Source organism: Tachypleus tridentatus, chromosome 12 (assembly GCF_004210375.1).
Source record: "Tachypleus tridentatus isolate NWPU-2018 chromosome 12, ASM421037v1, whole genome shotgun sequence".
Taxonomy (NCBI): Eukaryota; Metazoa; Arthropoda; class Merostomata; order Xiphosura; family Limulidae; genus Tachypleus; species Tachypleus tridentatus.
Genome location: NC_134836.1, coordinates 89,138,036 through 89,162,144, shown reverse-complemented (window position 1 = coordinate 89,162,144; position 24,109 = coordinate 89,138,036). Strand labels below are relative to the sequence as shown.

General features: G+C 32.6%; 1 protein-coding gene across 1 annotated transcript in view; it reads right to left on the bottom strand.

Annotated features, from left to right (window-relative positions):
• Positions 1–2,268: 2,268 nt before the first annotated feature.
• LOC143233942 (diuretic hormone receptor-like) overlaps positions 2,269–24,109 on the bottom strand; it is an 81,089-nt gene continuing 59,248 nt past the window's right edge. Inside the window, exons 10-15 of the mRNA XM_076470868.1 lie at positions 21,678–21,762; positions 12,515–12,581; positions 8,754–8,839; positions 7,709–7,841; positions 6,637–6,678; positions 2,269–4,132 (exon numbers count right to left, since the gene is read on the bottom strand). Coding sequence (XP_076326983.1) covers positions 3,971–4,132; positions 6,637–6,678; positions 7,709–7,841; positions 8,754–8,839; positions 12,515–12,581; positions 21,678–21,762 — 575 coding nt within the window. The 3' untranslated portion in view covers positions 2,269–3,970. The remainder of the gene's footprint in view (positions 4,133–6,636; positions 6,679–7,708; positions 7,842–8,753; positions 8,840–12,514; positions 12,582–21,677; positions 21,763–24,109) is intronic.

Sequence of the window (24,109 nt, the reverse complement as noted above, 5' to 3'; positions counted from 1 at the left end):
GTCGACAAGATAAATATAGAAGAGCTTATGAAAGAATTCATAAACAGATCATCACAAAGGAGGTCTACGTGTGGGAACATGTAGACTAGAGGACTAAATGAATCTTACTTCAATGAAAAGTACGAATAATTATGTGCTACATTGTATTGATGTGTTATTTTCAAGAGTTCGCATGTCAAGTATAATGGCCATCTTTTTTACTGTACAGTGTGCTGGAATAAGTTCGTGTGGTAGTTAATTTGTGACACATTTGTTTTTATTCTGTTAACATTTTGAAAACTGTTCACAACACCTCACTTGTACAAACCTACATGGAAATTTTGAAGTATCGTGGCAACAAGATTACTCTGTGACTGCAAGTTTACTGCTACCAAGTTCACGTAATCACTACCAATTTGCAAATTGAACAGTCCCCATAATTGGTTGCAAAAATCATCCCCTCATCGGGTGTAAAATATCTACACCCCTGGTTATATGAGTCATGGTCACCTGTAGTGACGGCCTAGAAATATGCTTTATACTTTGTGGTATTATTATATAATCAGTCATTATGGCCGTCTGTTTAGTATGGAACTATAATTTCAGCCATTCATAAGTTAGTCTGGTGACACATTGCTGAACATCTTAGTGACCTACAATGGTGGCCTAACAACGCGTTCCTTACGATGCGTCATCTGGTAGAAACTTTTGGTGTTATAGTCTTATCATCTTTGATAACATCAACCCCATTCCCCTCCCATGAAGCAGCTAATCAACGTGATGTATAATCCTTTGGATACTGAAGTGACTACCTAAATATTTACGTGTTTCTGGATTTTATTCTACACTTAATTATGATGAGATGCATCAGGTAAAGAGTCTCACACCCTAAGAGTTTTTTGCACACAAAAACAATACATTCCTTACTTTGGCTTCTTTCTTTCTTTTCACAAAATAAATGTTTTGTTAAACATTGTACACGACTATGAGCAACAACATAGGTTACCACAAACGTTATTTGAAAGGCATTATATTATTCCACGTCATTATCTTCAGAAGTTGTAAACAAAACGTTCGTGCTTTGTCGCTTTCGTAATTCTCCTTTACTCGGCAATTTTCAAAATGCTCGTCGCTTCAGTACTGAAATATTACGAAGCTATTTCTCAAACAATGCTCGTCGCTTCAATACTCACACATTACGAAGCTGTTTCTCAAACAATGCTCGTTGCTTCAGTAGTGACATATTACGAAGCTGTTTCTCAAACAATGCTCGTCGCTTCAGTACTGACATATTACGAAGCTGTTTCTCAAACAATGCTCGTCGCTTCAGTACTGACATATTACGAAGCTGTTTCTCAAACAATGCTCGTCGCTTCAATACTGACACATTACGAAGCTGTTTCTCAAACAATATTCTAGTTAACTTGAAAATGAATACATGCATGTACATTCATAAATTAATTACACTTAAAAAGTAAGTACAATGAAACTTTAGGCTGTTGTGCAAATTGCAAATCAACAGCAAAATTTTCCTTTTGTCAAAGTTACTATATAAAAGTTTCAGTGACCAATAACCTAAAAAGGGGAAGAAAATAAGGTGCAGTGGAATAAAAAATTAAGAGATGTAAAATGAAAAGAGTCCTTAAGAAGTTTGAGCGAACATGACCTATTAGTTAAAGTAACGGTGGATCTGCTGGTCAACAGCTAGCATCCTGTTATCGCCATTAAAAAATCCACACTTCGCACTTTTCGGTTAAGGCCGTTAAGCATAGCCGTTTTAGGCATAGGGCGATGCTACCAGTTACCATCTGCACCGGAAAGCAAATTTCTTGTAAAAATAATGTTGTTAGAAATTAATACTTGAAGAAGTGTTCCAAGGTACCGAATGATCACATAAGTACTTTCTATACTGGTTAATCTTGTCTATGACACATTTTGAAATACTGTTTAAAATTTCCTACTGGCATATACACTACAAATACGTTAGAAAAGAAACCCAACTAACTTGAGTGCTTTCCGAAAGTAGACTTGTCGTCATTAGAAGTTAATGTTGTAACGGAAGTGAGACGTCATACAAAATCGAAGTGAAAATTAGCATTGCACGCGTGTGTGTGATGCGTAAGCAACTGGAAACAGAAATATAAAGTAATTTTTGAAGTAATAACGGCACAGAGTAATACCTATTTGTGTAGGAATTACTGTCCAGAACAACTGGTATGTTTACAAACAAAATCACTTAATTATACATGAACTGAAGAGTGGCATATTAAAAAGACTTTCAAAAGGAAATTCAATAATAATACATTTATAAACGAGAACAAAAAACAATAGGCTTTGAATAACACTTATAATAAAGAGATAAAAATAAGTTTAGTTAAGTTGTACGAGTTAAAAAGTCAGTGATGAAATAACAGAAAAAAATATTGTAAAACAGAAATTTCTTATATTTTTCAGAAAGAAAACACTTTTATATAAGACATAAAGACCATTAATACAGGTGTCAAAATTCACATATTTGGGATGACAGTGCTTAAAATATTGATTCAATAAGCCTATTTCATTTAGCTTTTCATTTAAACCCAGTTTCTACACCAGAGCCATGTCATTGATGAAGCGGTTAGGGTAGTTAAAGTTTACGGTGAAACAAAGTTTTCCATAGTTTTTACAATGGAATTTTTGGTTAATAAACCGTTCTATAAAGGAAATATGTCTTTTATCCAACGTATTAATGGCTGCATTTTTGTACTGTATAAAATATATTGTTTTAAGTTGTGCCAGAAACTGGTTTTGCTATGACTTAGTGTTGTTTGTTTCCTCGTTACTTAAAGAAAATATTTTCCTAAACTTAAAGCTTACATCGAACAAAGGGAATAGACATTGTGGGAGAAAGGATACCTCAAGGGCTTTTGCTTCATTTCGAAAACAACAGGAATTTCAGGGTAAATTTGCTTTAAATGTTCAATGAGCTGTAAAAAATAAAAGTGTTTTAAGGACTGGCAAGGACTGTTAACACTTTAGATAATATATGATAACCAGGATAATTCTGCTAGATTGCCTGGGGTCAGATTTGTTGTGGGAAATAGTATGTAAAATTTCATTAACGTTTTAAATTTGGTTTTCTATTTTAACAAACTCTACAGCTTCTTATTCATGGATTCTTTAATGCTGCAACTCATGTGTGTTTTGTAAGGATGTGTTTTAGCTCAGAAAAGTTTCATGCGAAGAACTTTACTGGAAGTGACGATGATAGGTCAGATAATGGAAATATTATGGCCTGTCTGTGACTTTTTTTTTGTACAAGTCATTATGTAGAAAGCCTTCTTTTAAGAATACAATAAATACAGACATATATACCACACATAAGAGTTCCGTGGAAAGCAATCATCCCACTTAAATTAGGCTTTGAAAATAACAGTTGACAATGAACTTTAAAAAACATACAATAGTCAAAAAATGTGTAACTTAATCACAGACAATTGTTACGTGACTGTTGAAGTAACAAGCTGATTATCAACGTAATATGTAAGACAACAAATAAAAATACAGGTACATATAACTGATAAAAACCCCTATATCCCCAGCTCTTTCGAAAGATGGACCACTTTTAGAAAGCGTTCGGGTTATAGTGTTTTCATCACTTGATTAACCTACGTGTTTTTCTGATATAATAAAGGTACATATAATTGATATTGTTATAAATTAGGTTTAGCGTATGTTTTTTCTTATATGGACGTAGAAATTGCTGAAGCATTAGTTTAATATATCAAATACGTATACTCTTTCGGCATTTTACTGAGCATGATATATATAATATTGTCCATCGAAGATCACAAGCAATACGAAATTACAAATACTATCATCTTCAGAATCAACTTCAATTAACTGTAGGAATATCCAGAAAGTTCAACACACTCCTTCTCATTGGCTGAGTCAGTTCTTTGAAGTTCTTTAGTCCTTCCTGTGAGGTCGTACTTCCCGACGTAAATAACAATCAGGTGGAAATGTTGCTACTAATTTCTCTTGTATCAGTGGTGAACGTTTTCATACTTTCTCCAAAACAATTGCTCCTAGTGCTAACGGTGCGACTTCTCCTTCCTCCGACATTACGAAGAGTTCTCCAACGTTCTAAGTGGTAGTTGAGAGTATTCCGAACCTTAAGGAAGAGATATATACCAAAAATAACTTAATTTTGTTTTTCCTTTCTACTTTTATAAGTTACGTAACTATTGTATTTCAAAAACATTTTCCTGGATTTTGGTAAATTATTAATACATACATAGTGATGTGATATTAAAGTGCAATTTATATAAAAAAAATCAAGTTTGGGATCAGCTTCAATTTCAGTTTAAAATATATTGATCTGCTAGTGGTGAATTTTCAATGGACTATTTATAACTAGAATTTTATGAATGTGACGTTTCCGTCTCTGAAGAATTCAAAATAAAAGCCAAAACGTTGTCTGCTATAAGACATCAGGGAGGTACAGGTCTTTGAAAATTATACAATGTTGCAGCCTATTGGTCTTTAAAACAAATCACTGAATAATCTCTTATTAGTGAAACTAAATCAATAACTCCAAAATTATTGCTGGGACTTATATTCAGCTTCAACAACATCGAATATAAAAATATTTCACGTCTCTTTTACTTTGTATCATATTAAAATAATTGTTGAATTATTCGCTCTTATTGCTAAGAATTGAATTACCTCAAGGGGTAACTTTAATTCCTACGTTTTTATCATTTCTGTTTCTACTGGCACCTATTAAGTGTTATCATAGTTTTATTGAATAACTCGTGCTATTCCTATTTGCTTTCATAACTGGGTCACCATGGCTGCAGAGTTATTTTATTTAACTTTCAGTATACCCCAGGGTTTTTGAAAATGAATTTAGTGGTATCTCGTTAAGAAGTTTTGTAATACTTCAAGTGATATTTTTCACATCTTGGCATTAACAAATTATATCACATTGGCTGATCATGGAATCTCTCTCTAATGAGGTGCGTTCATTATTGGGAGTGGCCCGGCATGGCCAGGTGGGTAAAGGCGTTCGACTCGTAATCTGAGGGTCGCGGGTTCGAATCACGGTCGCACCAAACATGCTCACCCTTTCAGCCGTGGGGGCGTTATAATGTGACGGTCAATCCCACAATTCGTTGATAAAAGAGTAGCCCAAGAGTTGGCAGTGGGCGGTGATGACTAGCTGCCTTCCATCCAGTCTTACACCGCTAAATTAGGAACGGCTAGCTTTGTGCGAAATTCAAAAAACAAAGAAACGTTATTGGGAGGCTAAAATTTTATATTTTGCTTTACCTACTTAGAAAAGAAATTCAACCCCAATAGCCTATTTAATATCCTTTATTTTTGCGTTTGTTTTTGTTCTCTTAAACTGAAATCCATTTTACTGGCATTTTTACCCATCTTCCTGTAGAGGTCATGAAGTTATTTCAGTTACTACAAACCATGCCTTTTCTCTGTTTATGTTATTGAAAGTAATTAGGGGCTACATCGTGTTCCAATAGATGTGTTTTCACGTTTCTAAAAATGTATTTGCTCTCTTTTTCTTTCGAGTTACCCAATTTCTTAAATTTTTCTTATAATAATATACGTGCTTGATTTCTTCTAACCTTTTGTAGCTTGTGTGGCACACTGATTTGTAGTGTAAAAGACACAGTAGGCTTAACATACACAAAACCACACAGAAGATCTGTTTAAATTAAAACGAAACTCGAGTTTATTATCCTGATCAAAGGTCAAGATAAATATTCATCCCAAAAACAACGAAACGGTAAAAGCATTGTCTTTCATTTGAGTGTATTTTCAAGAAATAAAGAAGGAAAAAGCAAAAGAACAAGACAATAAATAGAAAACCTGGAAAAGAGTGAACTTTCCGAAAAATGTAGCGGACATTTCAAATTTTCAAACGATCATAACATTTCGAGTATTTATGCCTAAACAACATAGAAATATCCTTCAAAGTACCTTTCGCTGTTGTTGTTTTTTTGACTAAATGCCCTATTTCAATGTTCAAATTCTGCATTTAACGTACCGCAAAATTCGGCAGTATATCGGGAAATGTTGCCACCCCGAGGTACTCATCAGATGTTAAGAAATTAAAACTGTGACATTTCAGCTCATAGGGGCGAGTTGTGTTCAGTCAATCTAAGTTTAAAAACCAGTTGAGCTTAAAAACAAGTATTTTCGTTCAGTGTTTTATTTCAAAACATAATGATTTGTTTGTTTTTAATTTCGCGCAAAGCCATACGGGGGCTATTTGCGCTAGCCGTCCCTAATTTAGCAGTGCCGAGCCTAAAACATAATGAAATTCTAATTTAATTGCATATGAAGAACTATATGAAGGATAAATTAATTATTTTAAAAATAAAAGAATAATCTGTTTCGGATAACTCCGTTATTTAATAGAACTGCAATTATTTTTACGTAGAAAATTAAATAAAAAGAATGTTAAAAAATCTATTAAACCTTTACCGTTTCTACAGTTGTTAATAGTAAGAGTTAAACAAAAAATATTTTTTAAATATAAAAATGTGAATTAACTGTAACTTGCTTTTCTTAAATTCAGAAAAAAATTATTTATAGCTTTAGATATTAAAAATGGCATTTTTAAATATGCACAAAAAGTACAATATTACTCACCTCTGCGTTCATGAAGCAATACAAAAGAGACACTGTAAATCCCTGTTTCAAATTAAGAGAATATTATTTAGTAAACAATGTTTACAATACGTACTCTTACACAGTAATGACAGGCAAATATTTCATTTAGTTATTGAAACTCAGTAGCATGTGTGTTAAATTTTCTGTCCAATAACATGATACACACGAGTGAAGTGCCGTGGATAACTAGCTTTCAAAGGTATTTTTATAAAGCAACATAACATAACATTACATTTTTCCTTCAATCCTCAAAATACAACCACTTTGTTGTTCAACAACAACAACTGGAAAAAAATGGAACAAGTTAGGTTACTTTGACGTACATATACATAAATATCTTAATGATACATGAATTCTGAAACTCTGCTGAGATTAGCTACAAATGAAATGTGAATTTATTGTTTTCCCTTGAAAATTAAAAAAAAATTGTTTGCAACTATTATGACATAAAATTATTCTTAAATAATACTACTATTTTCTTGTTGTACCTACATTAATAGCTTTACTAAAAATTAAGAATAATTTAGGCCTCATCGGACTCCTTTCGATACATTGCAAAATAGTATATAAATAATCGAAAAAGCATAATTAAAAAGAAACGAGACTCCAAAAGATGAGATGTAATAAAGATATCAGAGAACAATTGATATTTTGTAATGCAGAATATTTTATAAGAGCTTATAAACCTATAAAATATACATTTTCCAACATCTTTAAATTATAGGCTTAACCGTTTTTTTCTAGAATAGTAAAAACATTATTTAAAACAAAATAAAAAAATATCTTTGAACAATATTGACGTTCCTTGTTTTAACCATATATTTTTATCACCTATTTCTGCTGAAATATATCTATTAGGTTTCTTGTTGAAATAAAGATGTGCCTAGTTGGATTTTTAAAGTTATTTCTTTTAGTATTGCATAAAAACCGTCAAATGCAAATTTATTTATTTTTGGCATGGAAAACTGCCTATTGTTTAAGTGAGTTTGTCTACCAGATAGACTGATATTCATTCAGTCTTTACAGTATTTTGAATGAAAAAAAAAAATACCTGGGTTGATAGTAACGTAGCCTGGAGGTATGTGAAAACTACTCGAGCTGTCTCCTGTGTTGGGGTGACTATGACCAGGACATAGGACACTCCAAGAAGCGGAATAAGTACAAGGAGAGCTTTAGCAGCTTTTCTGGGAAGGAAACAAGAAAAATAATATTTTCTAAGATACTTTTTGTGTGTGTATTAGAATGCATCAAAATATCTGTTTACATTTCAACGAAGTAACATAAATATTTATAAATTAAATATATAAACATACGTACAGCTCCACAATGTGCAAATGAAGTAATATAAATACATGTAGGTTAAATATATAAGCATATATAAATTCCCATAAAGTATTTCACGAATTTTGTGGTACCACAATATGAAACAAGAATATCGAACAAAATGTGACTGCCTTATTGGTGTGTACATATGCAAGTAAAATAACATTTTAGTTAAGGATAAACGTCGCCACATATTCGAAAACACTTTTCATTCTTCACTTTTTAGTATAACCTACGGCCTGTAATAGACTGCTCCTAGAAGTTTTTAGAGGTCAACGAAGTTTCGGCTTATTCAACTTTAAAAAGGCATATGAAAAGAAGCTGTAACGTTATCCCACTTTAGAAAAAGATATGAGCAATCCCTAAAACTCCAAAAGTATACCATTAATTCTGCCTGAAGTACCTATGGAGCTTTCCTGAGCTGATAAAATGTTTCAAAAGGGTTCTTTTGTGGTACCATAAATAATAGTTTTTACTCTTCCTAGAAGAACATGGGAATAGTTGAAAAAAGTAGATACTTCAATAGTTTATTTGAAAGCTCCAATATAATTTTTTAACCTTACTATCGTTTCATTGTACTTGCTTTGTTCTTAGTTTCTAAACTCCAGAAAAAATGTCTGTGATAACTTTTAATTTATCAGTAAACACAATACACTTTAAATCACATGTAATACAATTGTATAAAACTAGAATTTTTTGATATTTATGGTAATTCCATATTAATAAAAAAATTCCATCCTTTGCATTTACGTGAAGAAAGTTAAGAAAAATACCTATACTGTTGATGTTCCACAGTGGACCTGACGCGTAACTTTGTGATTAAAACCCACATTATTCTTCCAAGGAAGTACAGATTAACCTAGAATAACAGATGATAACATTAAGTATATAACCTAAACTGTACGTATAATTATAAACTCCTACACTATTGTTAATTGCCGCTTCGTGCAAAACGTTTAGCTCTAGAGTTCCATGGGTTCATTTCTTAATCCAAGTTGTTCTTGCCTTATTCAGACTTTATCTATTTTGTAATATCTGATATTTTGTGAATTTCGGATACAATGTTATAATTATGTATTTCAAATTGTAAAAATTAAAGTTGTTGTTGAATTAAGCACAAAGCTACACAATGGGCTATCTGTGCTGCGCCCACCACAGGTATTGAAACCCGGTTTTTAGAAATGTAAATCCGCAGACATACTGCTGAGCCACTGGGGGGCAATTAAAGTTGAAACAGTTTTGTAGATTAAATTTGACCCCTTGTTATCTGTTAATTATACCTTTAAGTGTTACATTGATGATATCAGAAAAATAAGCAGATGCAATAAGTATTGATAAAAAACGAGAAAAACTCTTTCACATGTTACTTATACTGTATATATTATAGTGCGATAACAAAAATACTACACTACATCCAACTTTGCATATGATACGGTTACAAAATATATCGTATTTTACACAAATTGGAACGTATAACTAAATTATAAAGCCGTGATACATCATGGTAGTTCAAACATTATTTATTAATAATGCGTACTTAGTCAACGACTTGTATAAAACATCTCATTTTGTCACTTTTTCATCAAATTTCCAAAGGCTTAGGAACACCTCTGATTGTTCTACTAATATCAGGAAGATGCTCATAAACTTTTATTTTGTTTTGGGCATGAAAAATATGAAGAAGCTGAAAATGAACATATGCTAGTTTCAAATCAACGTAAATCGTATGATATTTCTATAAGAGAAAATGAAAGTATTTATACTTATATCAATGTTATTAAGACTGTTTGCTGCTGTTCCTAATTTTGAACTACTAATCAGATAGAATACAGCCAATCAGCAAAACCCTACTATCAATTCCACACAAAGGAACTGACTTTCACTCTTATAAAGTACTAACAACTCAACATGTAGGGAATAATTTGTGGTATCGCCCAGATTAGAACCATGTTCACCAGCTCCAAAATTCAGGACCGACTCGCGTCCAAATAAATATGAAGAACCATACTATGAGAATAATTCTGTTGTCATACCTATACCAACCTCTTCTCAATTTCTTTCTATGAAGTTGTTATTTAGTTTAGAGATCCACATCAACCACATTATAAGAAGCAACCATCAGCAAATTTCATTAAGAAATTTGGCCTATCTTGTCATGCAGGTGGAGGTTTATTATTATAAAATGATCATTTTTATTACTTATGAAGAGCTGCGTGATATATTTAATCACAAAGTGAACAAACAAAGAGGAAATGCTTCTATACAAAGATTAGAAATAATTATATCAAGGTAATCTTCTGACTTATATAGAACTCATGATAATGGAAGATGTATTAGATACTGAGGAGCCAATACTCCAAGTAGGGAGTGATGTGTGTGTGTGTGTGTATAAAGACAATTTTCAATAGCATCATGTCAATAAACATATCCTAACACATATTAAGAACACTTACATTTGATGATATTGTTGAGACGCATATAAGTCACGAACTTTTTATTAACTGGATAAACTGATACTTGTTAATTTTAAAGGGTTTTTTCTATACACAAATCAAGATGTACAAAAAACGTATATGGATGTCATCAACTTAATACATCCGAGACCTATAAGATTTCACTATCTCATAAATATAGAAACATTGACTTGTAATTTTACTTCATTATTATTGCTTCATAAATGTAAAAATAAAAGTAAATAAACTTATATTTTGTTTCTCAAAATGTGCAGTAATATTAACAACAGTACACAGAGAGATAAACCGTTCCTGGAAAAACGAATAACCTTCAAGACGTCACTAAATACTCTTTATATCACTCATTCCATTACACCATTATTCCCAAGTTGCACTTGAAGTGTGTGTGTGTTTTCTTATAGGAAAGCCACATCGGAATCTCTGCTGTGTCCACTGAAGGAAATAGGGCCCCTGATTTTAGTGTTGTAAATCCGAAGACTTACATCTGTCCCAGCTGGCGACACACCTGAGAAAGAAAGGTCCGTCCTTCGAAAGCGCTAGGGTTATAAAGTTTTATTCATTTCTGTGTACTTGATGTACAGGGTTGTCAGGACAGTGGAAAAGGAAGTGAGATACAACTAACCTACAGAATGTTTTTATATCCAATAATAGCGTGAAACATACTAACTTAATAAAAAAAAACAGTAGATGGTAAAATAATGAGCACAGAAATTTTTGTGAATAAAAGAAATAATTAATTTTGAAAGTTTGGTAATAAATTGGATAGTAGAGAGAGGTTAAGATGAAATAAAAAGTGTCTTAGAATGAAGTATACAATTATTAACTGTAGAATAAATAACAAAAAATAGTAGTGTATAAAAATGGTGTTACATGTTGTCAGAGTTGGGAAATTAAGAACCTCATATTCGAAAACAATTATAATTGTGCACTTGTGGTCTCATAGGAGGTTAAAACAACACAAATTTTTAAACACATTTCTGTTAGTGTTCGAAACAGTATAGTATAATACCAGTTGTTTTGTAATAATGAAAATAATGTTATAGAAAATAAGCCCAATAACTTACAAATGTGTGGACAATATTATGTGTGCCAATTAAACTCAGAGTAGGCCTGATATATATAACCTTGTCTTCTGCGAACCTTTTTTTTTTCACTTAATTTTCGTGCCACAGACACTACTGAAGAACTAAGGTAAGCTTACAATTTTAAATTATTTGTTATTCAATGCTCATATCTACTGAAAATAGCATGCTTTAGATACAGGTATCCTAGTAGGTATCCATGTTGTTGTGAAAAAGTAAGTATTCGTACCCGCTGGGACAGCGGTAAGTTTAAGGATTTACATTAGAGCGTTCGACTCCCTTCGGTAGACACAGCAGATAGCTCGATGTGGCTTTGCTATAAAGCACACGCACACAAGTAAGTATTCCGTTCGTATAATCATATGTTATTATACAATTTTAACGACCTTACTATATGAGACACGTAAGAAAATTTTAACCATGGGATCTTTCCCATTAGTTACAGTAACAATCAGTTATGACACTCAAAAGAATTTTTCAAAGAAATTCAAAATATAATTAATATTGTCAAAAAGAAAATTGCAATAATATATTATATTTTTCTAAAGCAAAATAGTTAATCTCCCAGAGACTGCAGTTAATATATATATATATTTACAAGCACAGTAAAATAAACCTAGAAAATATATGGAAGATACAGACAAACTTTTATTTAACAACTTAATTATTTCGATCGATGCATAATAAATACAAATTTCAAAATTAATCATTCTAATGCTGAGAACACCAAAATATCTTTTTAACATTTTTGCTACAATCAAACCATTTAAATTCTGTTCTATGTTGAAGGTCGTATATATTTTCCTTCCAAAAAAAAACCCGCTCCTTTAAATATATGTAGCGTACATTTCATTGTAAGCACATTTAAACACTCATTAATCTTATAATATTTCATGAAAAGCGCCTCGTCTCAAGGAAAGAACGACACATAAAGCTTTGTGTATTTTTACTTAACGAAAAGGCAAATAGAGGGCTTACCGCTAAAACAAATATGACAGGAACAATGAAAATGAAATCATAGTTATCTTTGTTTTTCCAGGGACACCTAAAAATAAATAGAAACGTTCAAGTTTTGAAAATACATTTATTTAAACAATTTATGTCATATTTTAAACAAGATTCTCCTCAGAATCAAAAATTAAAGAGTAAATTTTGAATTACAGTAAGAGAGACTACAAGAGCAAAATAATTTTATTTGTTACATACGAGTTTCGGGAGTTTTATCATTACTAGACATATTGCAGAATGATTATTTACATTCCATTTAGTTTAAATGTAACGCTAAACTTTCGATCGTTTTTGATGCAAAGGAGGAGTGGTGGTGTTTGACATGATGAACGTCGAAAAACTGTCATTCATCAATACGTAGTCGATACTTTTACTGGTAGAAATAAAAACAATAGTACGTAAAAAAAAAAAATAGATGCAAATCAAGAGGCGAATGCACTCTTTAAAAAGTAGAACTTGCAAATCAAGAGGCGAATGCGCTCTTTAAAAAATAAAACTGTGCTCAGTTATACCATCCTAGTAAGAATCAGATTATTATCGTACCTCGATCTTTGTAATGAAATAAAAACACTATAACCCTAGCGCTTTCAAAAAGCGGATCATTCTTCTTTAGGGCAAACTGGCAAACTCTCAGTTTGCCCTGAAGAAGAAAGATCCGCTTTTCAAATGCGCTAGGATTATAGTGTTTTTATTCCATCTCTATCATTCTTGAACCTACGTGTTTTTTAACATCATAAATTGATCTTTATTATACCATCCTTAATAAGAATCAGATTACTAGCATACTTTGATTTTTGCTATACCATCCTTAATGAGAACAATATCACTACCGTACTTTGATCATTGTTATACCATACTCAGTTAGAAGTAGGTCACCACTGTACCCTGATCTTTGTTATACCATCCTTAGTAAGAACCGGATCACTACTGTACCCTGATCTTTGTTATACCATCCTTAGTAAGAATCGGATCACTACTGTATCCTGATCTTTGTTATACCATCCTCAGTTAGAAACAGGTCACTACCGTATCTTGTTGATTATTATATCATCACAAACAAAAAATAATACAATAAATGACAATAGTAAAATATTGCGAAATAACTTCCTTTTTGGGTTAATGGTAATATTTTGGAACATGAGTCTTAAACGGACTAATTTGACTACCTCATTTCGGTAAATGCTGTGTTCTCACTACTATAGGAGACGAACTTCCACAGAAGGATCCTACATGTTTGTAGTCGCTTGACCTTTAGAGCCATTGATTTCATAATGAACTTTTTCAATGACTTATAAAGTTTCACCGAGAATAGTAAGTATCAGGTCATCCCTGAAGTAATATCCGATCTTAGGTTTAGAAAAAGAGGAAGGATTTCAAACGCTTTTAATGTTATTTAATCAATAATATATGTTCCACTATTACTAATTACTTCCCGCCAACGATCCACAAGCTTCTGAATGCCACTTCTATAAAATTCTTGGGGGTTGGAGGAAAAGAAGGTAGAGAGGGTAGTTTTGGCATCTTCATGTGTTCTAAGCTTTTTTTCCATCAAGATAGTTCTTCAAAGTTCGGAATAGATGATAATCAGATTGGGCAAGATCTGGAGAATAAGGAAAATGTGGAAGTTTTTCCTAATCTAGCTCTTCAATCTTTGCAGATGTGATCCTTGCTGTATGGGGACGTGCATTATCCTGGTGTAACACAGCACCTTTACGACTGATCAAAGCAGGCCTCTTTTCTTTCAGTGCAATATTCAAAAGCTCTAACTGTTGACAATAGAAGTCTGATGTAATCGTTACATTGAGTAGCAGCGATTCAAAGTGAATCACATCAACAATATCCAACCAAACGTTTAATAAGACTTTCCTAGGGTGGAGGTCCATTTGGGGCTGTGCTTTAGCCAGTTTATCTGTACTGAGCCATTGTCTGCGGCGCTTAACATTTTCATAAAATATCCATTTTTCATCTCCAGTCACTATCCTGCCCTAAAAAGGTGAGTTACGTTCATGAGAGCGCAGAGAAGTGCAAATGTCCACTCTTGCTCTAAGGTTGGCTTCTGTCAAATCATGGGGGACCTATTTTCCAAGTTTTGGCATCTTTCCAAGCTGTTGTAGATAACGGTGAACTATTGAATGGTTGAATTAAGCTTCTGTACTAGTTCTTCAACTGTTACAGTACAATATTCATCAAGTGCAGCCAGCAGCAAGTCATCGTTAAACTCAAAGGACGACCTGAACGTAACACATCACTTAAGCCGTAGTCATCTGATCTGAACTTTTGAAACCACTTTCGACGTTTTCTTTCATTGAGAGATTTCGCATCATAAACACCTTGAATGTTTCGTGTAGTTTCTGCTGCATTGTTGCCTTTTTTAACTCATAAAGCATTATATACTTAATGTGCTCCTTAGACACATCCATCTTCATAAGGGTTTATAAGATTAATGATCTGAAAAAGTTAAATTTGGTTAGTTTATTTTATTTGTCTGAAAATTTTTATAAACGTCCTACTGCATATTTTAGTCATTAAAGCCTTCTACAAAGACAGAAATGACGATGCACTTTCTGTGTTAAATTTTCGGACATTACTTATGAGATGACCTGATATAATATCACTGAATCGGTGTAGTTGATGTTTCACCAGTTATTTAAAGGAGACACATTTACTTCATACTTACAGCTGTTAATAACGTTCACATATGGACGATTAACTCAAATTATTATGACATTTAATTTAAATGGCATGATTAAGTCCCTTAGTTTCACTGATTATAGTGAAAGCTATCTGGTGTCTTATATAGGTACTGTATTTTATATACTTGATAATGTTGATGCATCATCTTTTTTCACATTTAACAGAAGAAAAGTAGGATTAAGGAACACAAACATAAGTTTTGGCAGAGTCACCTTCTGCTGACACAGTTATATTATTTCTAACAGAGTAGTCGGTGGTGATGTTGTGGAGGCAGTATATTGAATGAGTTTAAGAGAAAGCTCGATAAGTATATGAATCATAAGGGCTAACTTTAAGGTGTGCGTTTCTAAGTTACTTTAGTTTAGAATGTGAAACAGCCACAGTGAACCGATAGGTTTCGTGTTTTTGCAAAACGTTATGTTATGTTAAATAGTATAACTTGTTAGCACAATATATAACGAATTAATTTTTCTGTATGCTAAAGTAAACTAAAATTATTAAAATGTAGGTCAGTAAGTGTAATATTCGAGTGTTATAAAGCGAAACGTTGTATTAATAGCAATGAAATATGAAATAACAGAAATTATCTTCTCTTGATCAAAAAGTCACGCATAACCAGTCACAAGACTGCGTTAGTGTTTCTAATATTTCTTTAGTAGGCGTCAAATTTCAACTCAAAACCATTCCTAAAATAAATTACAACAGTTTCTGTTTAGTCATCGTTCTATTTAAAAACTGTTATTCGAGTACAGACAAGAACAAGTCTCTATTAGTACCCAAATGTTGAAATAAATAGTGTCATGTACAATACTGAAAGGTGTAAACACAAAAATCATTTCTGGTGCATTGTTAATAGTAGCATTAGGTATGAGCTACAAAATGTATTGCGCCGACTTCACCGATATCAAGAATGCATGTAAATAGCCCATCAGAAACATGATTCATTCAACAAACTAAAACACGCATACACACTTTAACTTGCAAACATTATAGTATACGCCTTAAAATCATAATTAACCTTATATTGTTTTTTGTACCAGAAAGTTAGTTTGGTGGCTTGTTTTAGCGTATAGTTTCTAAGTAACTATAGACAGTCTTTTAACAATATCTCTACATATTCTATCACTGCGTGCACAAAAAAAAAAAAATCCATGTAAAACACTTCAGTTGCTGTTTAAAGTCCTGTTGTGTGGACTTAAGATGTCGCAATACTTCTTATTTACTTTGTCGGTCACATTACTAGCTCGGCTGGATTGTAAAACAGTCCACCAGTGCACTTGAACAAAAGACTAATAAACAACTGTTTCGTTTTCTTAACCTAAAGATGACCTAGGAGGATCGAAACGTTGTTCTCTCCTTATCAATAAAAATGTTACTACCCATACTAGCCGTTCTGAGATACATTGTTATTGTTCAACAGATGTACTGCTGAGCCACTGGGGAGGCGAGGGTAGAAGGTAAAGTATTTTCAAAAACCTCTCAATACTTTATAGTTGTCTTTTTAGCCTGATGAGCCTTGGTTCAGACGAAAGGCCTAGTCGACACTGAACATAATAGATATAATGTGGTTGTGATATTATCACATTCTCTACTTTCTCTCATTTGTTCTTATAGTATTCTATAATCATAGTGAATGCATTTCTTTATCAATGTGTGAGTCATAGACATCAGGAATATTGTATGTCCTGTTATCCGTATTTGCCAAAGTAGTATATATATAACCACCCATTTTGTACATTTCTTTCTAGTTTTTTTTTTAACATCGAAAAGCATTTTGCCCCCTGAAGTTTCTTCTGATTGATGGGAACCCTGGAGTCAGACATTATCACATTATTCGAAGAGTTATATAAGATAGACACGAAAGACGCGTATGTTATGGTTTCTTTAAGGACGTTGTATGATTCGTGTTTTTTAATAAACATCTTAAGAAACTTGAACCAATATTGTTCAGTAAAACGTATGACTTTTATACAGTTGGTGTTTCTGGAAATTTGGTCAATTTACATTGGTTTATTTTGTAAAAAACAAACAAGAAAACGTAATTTTACAGAGCTTTCTCAGTAAGCAAGATATTTCAGGCAGAGAGTTCCAAGAATGAACCACTTAAAACTCTGTAGACAAAAATAAATATGTTTTATCATCTTCTAATTTATATCACTTCAAAGTGAGACCACTTAGTAAGAGTTCATGAGTGTTCCTGATTTTAAGAACACTGAAGTGTTCTTTCCGAAAATGTCTTTCATTTCCTCCAAGTACTAAAATATTTAAGACTACATGATTTCAAGTTCTTAAAACTATTGCAAAAGAAAGTAGCAATAGAAAGTCTTGCCTTTCGTGCCCCTCAGTGGCACAGCAGTATGTCTACGAATTTACAATGTTAGAAACCAGGTTTCAATACCTGTGATGGGCAGAGCAGAGATAGTAACTTGTTGTTAACTTCAAAACAAACAAACGAACTTGTCTTTCGCATATCTTGATATATAAAAAATAAATAAACATTTTGTGAACAAATAAAACAATACAAGCAGCTTATTTATCGATTCGTTTTGCCGAACGTTGTAGCTACTCTAGAACAACAAATTGTAAAACAAGATTTTTACTTGATGCACAACCTACAAGAAGTAACAAAGATTAAACAAACGCGGTTTAGAAAGAATTGAGGGTGCAGGGGTGGGAGAACTCGTCTTTCCTAGAATGATAAATGAAATCAAAAACAGTATTTGTGTTTTTATTACTGTCTTACATATTTAAGATCATAATTTAACATTACTCGGTTAGGGATATTAAAAGTATACCTTTTAAGTAAATTTTATGTCTAATAGACACCAACTCCCACTCAGTATAAAAGACACTAGTGCTAACTACGCAATATGATTTAGCAGCCGAGTCTAATGATTATGTCTTTTGACTCAGGGAAGCCATCATTTAGTATATTGGTGTTGGACGAAAGCGTATTATGAACTAGTCATATCCTTGTTCGTGGGCTTTCATTTCATCAGTGATGAAGTAGGAAGTGTTCAGTTAATTCTTCTGTTCCTTTACTTTGATGTTAAATAGAATACAATTGCATAATCTAATTGTATGAAATTAAGCACAATTTTTCAAATATACTAGAAAGGCATGTAGTGTAATATTTAATTCATACTTAATATAATTAATATTTTAATATAAAACATGATATGGCTGTAAATTCAGCCACATTTCGTCTAAGTTGGCAGCAAAGCCAAACCCTGTTACAAAATATCTCTACGTAATTTATCATTATTTTAACGTAAAATAGCAACATATTCAAAATAACTATGATCCTACATTTCTTTATTTACAGTGCAATAAATATTGATTTTTAGTTATTGTAAAGATAACGCCCTCTCTTGAAGCCGTTTTCCTTGCATCGATATAATTCCTCTCATTAATAACTTTGGAAACGTCGGTTAATTTTTCACTTAAAAGATTTAATTAATTCATGTGAAAGGTATTTCCAAAGAAATTTCGATCATAATGTACTGAAAAGACTCAAATTACAGGGATAATACTACTACCAAATACAAGACTGGCTGTGATACAGAGTAAGTGACTATTGTTTGATCAGTGGCCATCTCTAACTCTCAAGTTTCTCTCATCATTCATATTGCTATTAAAGTGATAGGCTTGACTGAGTCTGCTTTGTTTACCAAACCTATTACTCTCGTTATAATCGGGACTAAATTGGATTAAGAGTAACAAAGCTATTCACCCGCGTCTAAGAACACAGAGATTAAATTACACGTCTTTCTGTTGTGCAACATTCAGTCTAAGTTTTAAATCGCTTGTAGCGCGAAAGGTAAAAGAATAAGAAAGATACTCATGCTTCAGTTACAAAGACTAGGCCTCATTTATAATTTATGAAAATTGATTTCTAAATACTATGAAAATTGTACTGCTATTTCAGAATTTCTTAATACTGTTTGTACAGTTCAGATGAACATAAAATATTATTATTTCTTTCGAGCAACTGATTTTAGAATTTTCTTCGACGTAAAGAAACACAAAAAACGAACATTTATTTTCCTATAGAACGTCTGCCAGTTGGTCGAGGGTAAGTGCACCCTCGACCGGGATTCGATTACCTGTTTGAAGGGTACGCAGATGATCCATTACGTATCTTTGTAATAAATAATCTAAAGAAAATGAAATAGAAGTTTTTCAATCTATACGTTCATTCAGTTGTTTTTTTCTAATGTCAAAGCATTTATAGTATCCAAGTAAATAACTTCAAACATTGTTTCATACTACTTTACGATAATTACATCAATAATTAAACCTATACGTCAATATAAAATGCTGCATCACACTGATTTAACTTGTGAAATAGGAATCGTACATTAATTCGCGTTGTAGTTTTGCTGTTTGTATGTGACGTTCTACAGTTTTGGAATTAGCAAGACCAGAATAGGGAGGCGGACTGGGAGAGGCCATGGGATGCCCTTGTTTACAACGCACCATTCTAAAGGGGTGAAATTATGTCTTGAGGGTCACCCAGGAATAATGGGGACTTCCGAATATTTTCAGAAACGCTGAACCCGAATCTGTCATCGTATTTTGTAATACTAGCCCCACTCAAGATCCTGAAGGCATCATGTTTGAAACTGTTTTCATATCTTCTTTTTAGCGGGAACATATGTTGCTCATATTTTCAGGTATAACGGGTAGATGTTCCATTGGAATACAATTTCGAGTACTGGACACCGGAATGATCTTCATATTTCTGTAAATCCTAGGTAAAGGCTTTGAAATCCATAGCGGAGCGCGAGTATATTATGCTAATCAAACGAAACCAGCTGGACTCGAACACTTTATATTCAACCTTATTAGTAAAGAAAGTAATAATAAAACCATCATCGTCAGTCTAAAACAAAGTTTACCCTGTGATTTACTTAAAGAACTTGTACTTACATCCGTGTGGTTGAAATGAATCTCTTTATTTTTCTCTTCTGTATAAAATATATTTTTTTGCGAAACAGGACAATATAAAAAGCTACAGAGGGTTTGTGTATTTCTTCCTTTGTGGTCTAGCATATTTATTTTGAGTTACTTTAGAGTCTGTTTGTTTGTTTTTTAGAAGTAAGCACAAAGCTACACAATGGGCTATCTGTGCTGTGCCCACCACGGGTATTAAAACCGGATTTATAGCGTTATGGGTCCACAGGCATACCGTTTTGCTGCTGGTGAGGCACTCACCAGTAGTTAAGTTTTCTAGACACGTAATCAAAGTAAGAACGATCAAGGTTATTTATATTGAAGTAACTCAAGTATTTAACTCAACTAACTATGCTACAAACAGCGTTAGTGGGAATTACCTGAAAAATAGACAGTTTCAGGCACTGTTTGTGTTTTCCGTTGGTATATTACATACAAATTATAGAAACAATGAAATAAGTGTCCTAAGGATGTGAAGATAAACATGTATAATAAATCTGGTTTTAGTGGTAATATAAAATCATTCAGATCAGATTCATCACTGGTAGGTGATCTTCCTGAGGTGCACATGTATATAAATTTATGGTATGTTATTTCAGGATTTTCTATTGCCTATTTGTGTACTTATTACATAAGTTATACATAGATCCTTATGTACGCAGATAGAATACAGAAACAATAAATACGTTTTAGAACCATGAGTTTGATAAAATACTTAAGTTATCCGTATCAATTTGTTAGCTTATTTGTTTAAGTACAAAACTGAACGCTATCTGAACTGCGCCCATCTCAAGGACCGACCACTAATTTTAGTTTCATAAGCCTTCAAGCATGCTGCTAAGCCACCCGAATTAGGCTGATAATTTTGGAACCACTAATCTGAATATTTACAAATTTCTAGTGCGGTCGGTGTTAATGAAATACTTTAGGTAATACCAGTTCTCAAAGGAATATCCATAGGTCCGATTAATGAATCGTTAAACTAAACTAAAAAATTATTAATTTCAACAATGAAATAAAATAGCGCATCCTGGTAGTACGTACTTTATTACCTAAAGTAATAGTGCATGTCTGGCGTACAAGGTTAATCAGAAACTTAAAATATCACAAACTGTCGTGCACTTCATTCATTTATCATCGATATCGTTGTTAACAGTGGACAGTTCCAGAGATAAGCAGCTTTCGTATTTAATGAAAGTGGAAACTAATGTTATCTTACAGAACGAAGTAACGTCAATGTAGATCTTTATGTATATATTTATCCTTCACAGAATTTGAATTAAGAGAAAAGAAGTATATTTTTTACCCTTGTAGATGTTAGTTGATCACTACCTAACACAAAGAGAAGTAAATTATGTTACAGTAACTCAATAAAGGGCAAGTCTGTAATCAGATAGATATGCATACTGCATTTAAAATCTGGATCACGTCAAATAAGATATTGAGTTTCTTCCTGTCAAACCTAAATTTTCTTTTTACTTACTCAAGAGGAAGAAATTCCTCGGTGACATTCGAAGAGAAATTAGCTTTAACTGGAGACCAGATTATAACAATCATTGCCGGAATACCTGGAATGGAAAGTGAGAATAGAACAGTAATGTTTCACATTGATTCAACATTAAACCATGCCCTCAATAGCAATAACATGAAGATAACAAAAAGTGTTTATTTTACAATACAATTTCTTATACTTTCAACATACAGTAAAACAAGTTTGTTTTGTTACAGTCTGTCGACTTTTATACTTCTGATAATTCGTCGTTAATTATAGTTGACAAAACAATTAACAGAAAATTCACAAAATTAATGGCATTATGAGTGAACAACTTTTAATTTTGTAAGTTGTGTTTTTCACCTTTGTTTTTACATGAAAAATACAATAATGCATCAGCAAAGTAACGCATACAAACGTAAATACGTATATATTAAGTTAAATTTCACTCGAACATCCAAGTCAAAACAGTCAATAACGTGTATATTGTTAAAACACATAAACTAAGAAAGCACATTATACAATAATAAACAAAATAAAAATTATTTCATGTGGAGAAATAATACATGTTTTAATAAAATATTAGTCTATGTCTAATTGAAATGTCTGTTGAAACATATAGTATTGTCTTAACATAAAATAATTTTCGTTATGTTTAGAAATCATTGTTGATTGATTGAATATTACTCTGTGCATTGTAGAAGGTGTATCCAGAAAAAGAAGTATTCTGGGTAATAGTTTTCGATTTTGTATAGTAGTTAAGTTCAGTTCTGATTATATTTATTATTTTTATTAATTACACAATCTACAAAAGTAGGGACTTTCACCAGCTTTTCTTTTTCCTCATAGGTAGTGACAAACATCAAACTTGGTTGTTAGTTATGACATTGAATCCTATAGATGCAATGGCCTATTCCAGTGGAGTGTAATATACCACTTTCTATGTTCTCAGTCCCAACTTCATGCTATAAAACACTCGTTGTAATTTCTATCACCACACCGAGAAAAACTGCGCAGACCTCTATATTTGGAAATACTTATAATATTCACATGTATTAAACTGTCTTATATACAGTATATCGTATTTCGAAATTATAGTAAACTGTATGCAAATGAAAACATAAATATTCTTTTCTACATGCAGCCTCATTAAGAGGTTAATACCAACCCAAATCGTTAGGAAATTAAAAGTAATAACATTTTATTCTATAATTTTTACATCAGTTTGATGTATAAGTGTAAATGTGGCCTGCCTGGCGTGGTTTGTTGTTGAGGGTACTCGACTTACGACCTATGGATCAGGAACTCGCACCCTTTCACCGAACGCGTTCGCCCTTTCAGACATGAGAAGCATTGTAATGTATCGGACAACAAAGTAACCCAATAGTTAGCGGTGGGTGGTGTTCACTAGCTGTATTTTCCCTAGTTTATCACTTAAGAATCAGGGATAGTTGCACAGATAGTTCTTGAGTAGCTTTGCACGAAATTCATCAAACAAATTTAGTTTGCTCTATCGAAAGGTGACTGAAACGTTTCTTCACTCGTTTGTTTGCATTTTTTTAAATTTCGAGCAAAGCTAAACTAGGACTATCTGCACTAGCCGTCCCTAATTTAGCAGTATAAGACTAGAGGGAAGACAGCTAGTCATCACCACCCACTGTCAACTCTTGGGCTACTCTTTTACCAACGAATATTGGGATTGACCGTCATATTATAACGCCCCCACGGTTAAAAGGGCGAGCATGTTTGGTGGGACGGGGATTCGAACTCGCGACCCTCGGATTACAAGTCGAATGCCTTAACCACCTGGCTATGCCTGGCCAGATGTAGTCAGAATGAAACCAACTTCGTCACTGATAGCTGTTGTGGTTAGTAACTCATACATTTACCTAATAATAATAATAAAAAAAATTTGTAACTTTTCACATCTAACATTTACTTGAGTTTAAAATATATTATATAAACATTTTTTACATAATACACATATTATTTATTTAAGTTTGAAATATATTTCTAAACATTCTTTACGTTATTTACACGATATTTATTCAACCTTAAAATATGTTTTTATAAACATCCTTCGCCTCATGTTTGAAGAAAGCTAAGTTTTAAAGACGTAATGCTACGATCAGAAAAATCCATATTTTATATGTTTATATTTGAATTTAAAGGCAAATAGTTCTACGCATTAAAAATTAACAACATGAAAATATAAAGACTAGAAAGCAAATTGGTTAGTTGGAGTTTATTCCAAGTTATCGTATGAAAATCTTTAATACTATTGAACCGTTTACAAAGGAATTAGTTTAGTTTGTTTGCTCAAGCTACACAATAGGTAATCAGCTCTCTGTCCACAACGGGTAATCAAATTCCGGAATTTAGCGTTGTAAACTTAACCCTTCATCTACCTTAACCTAGCGAGC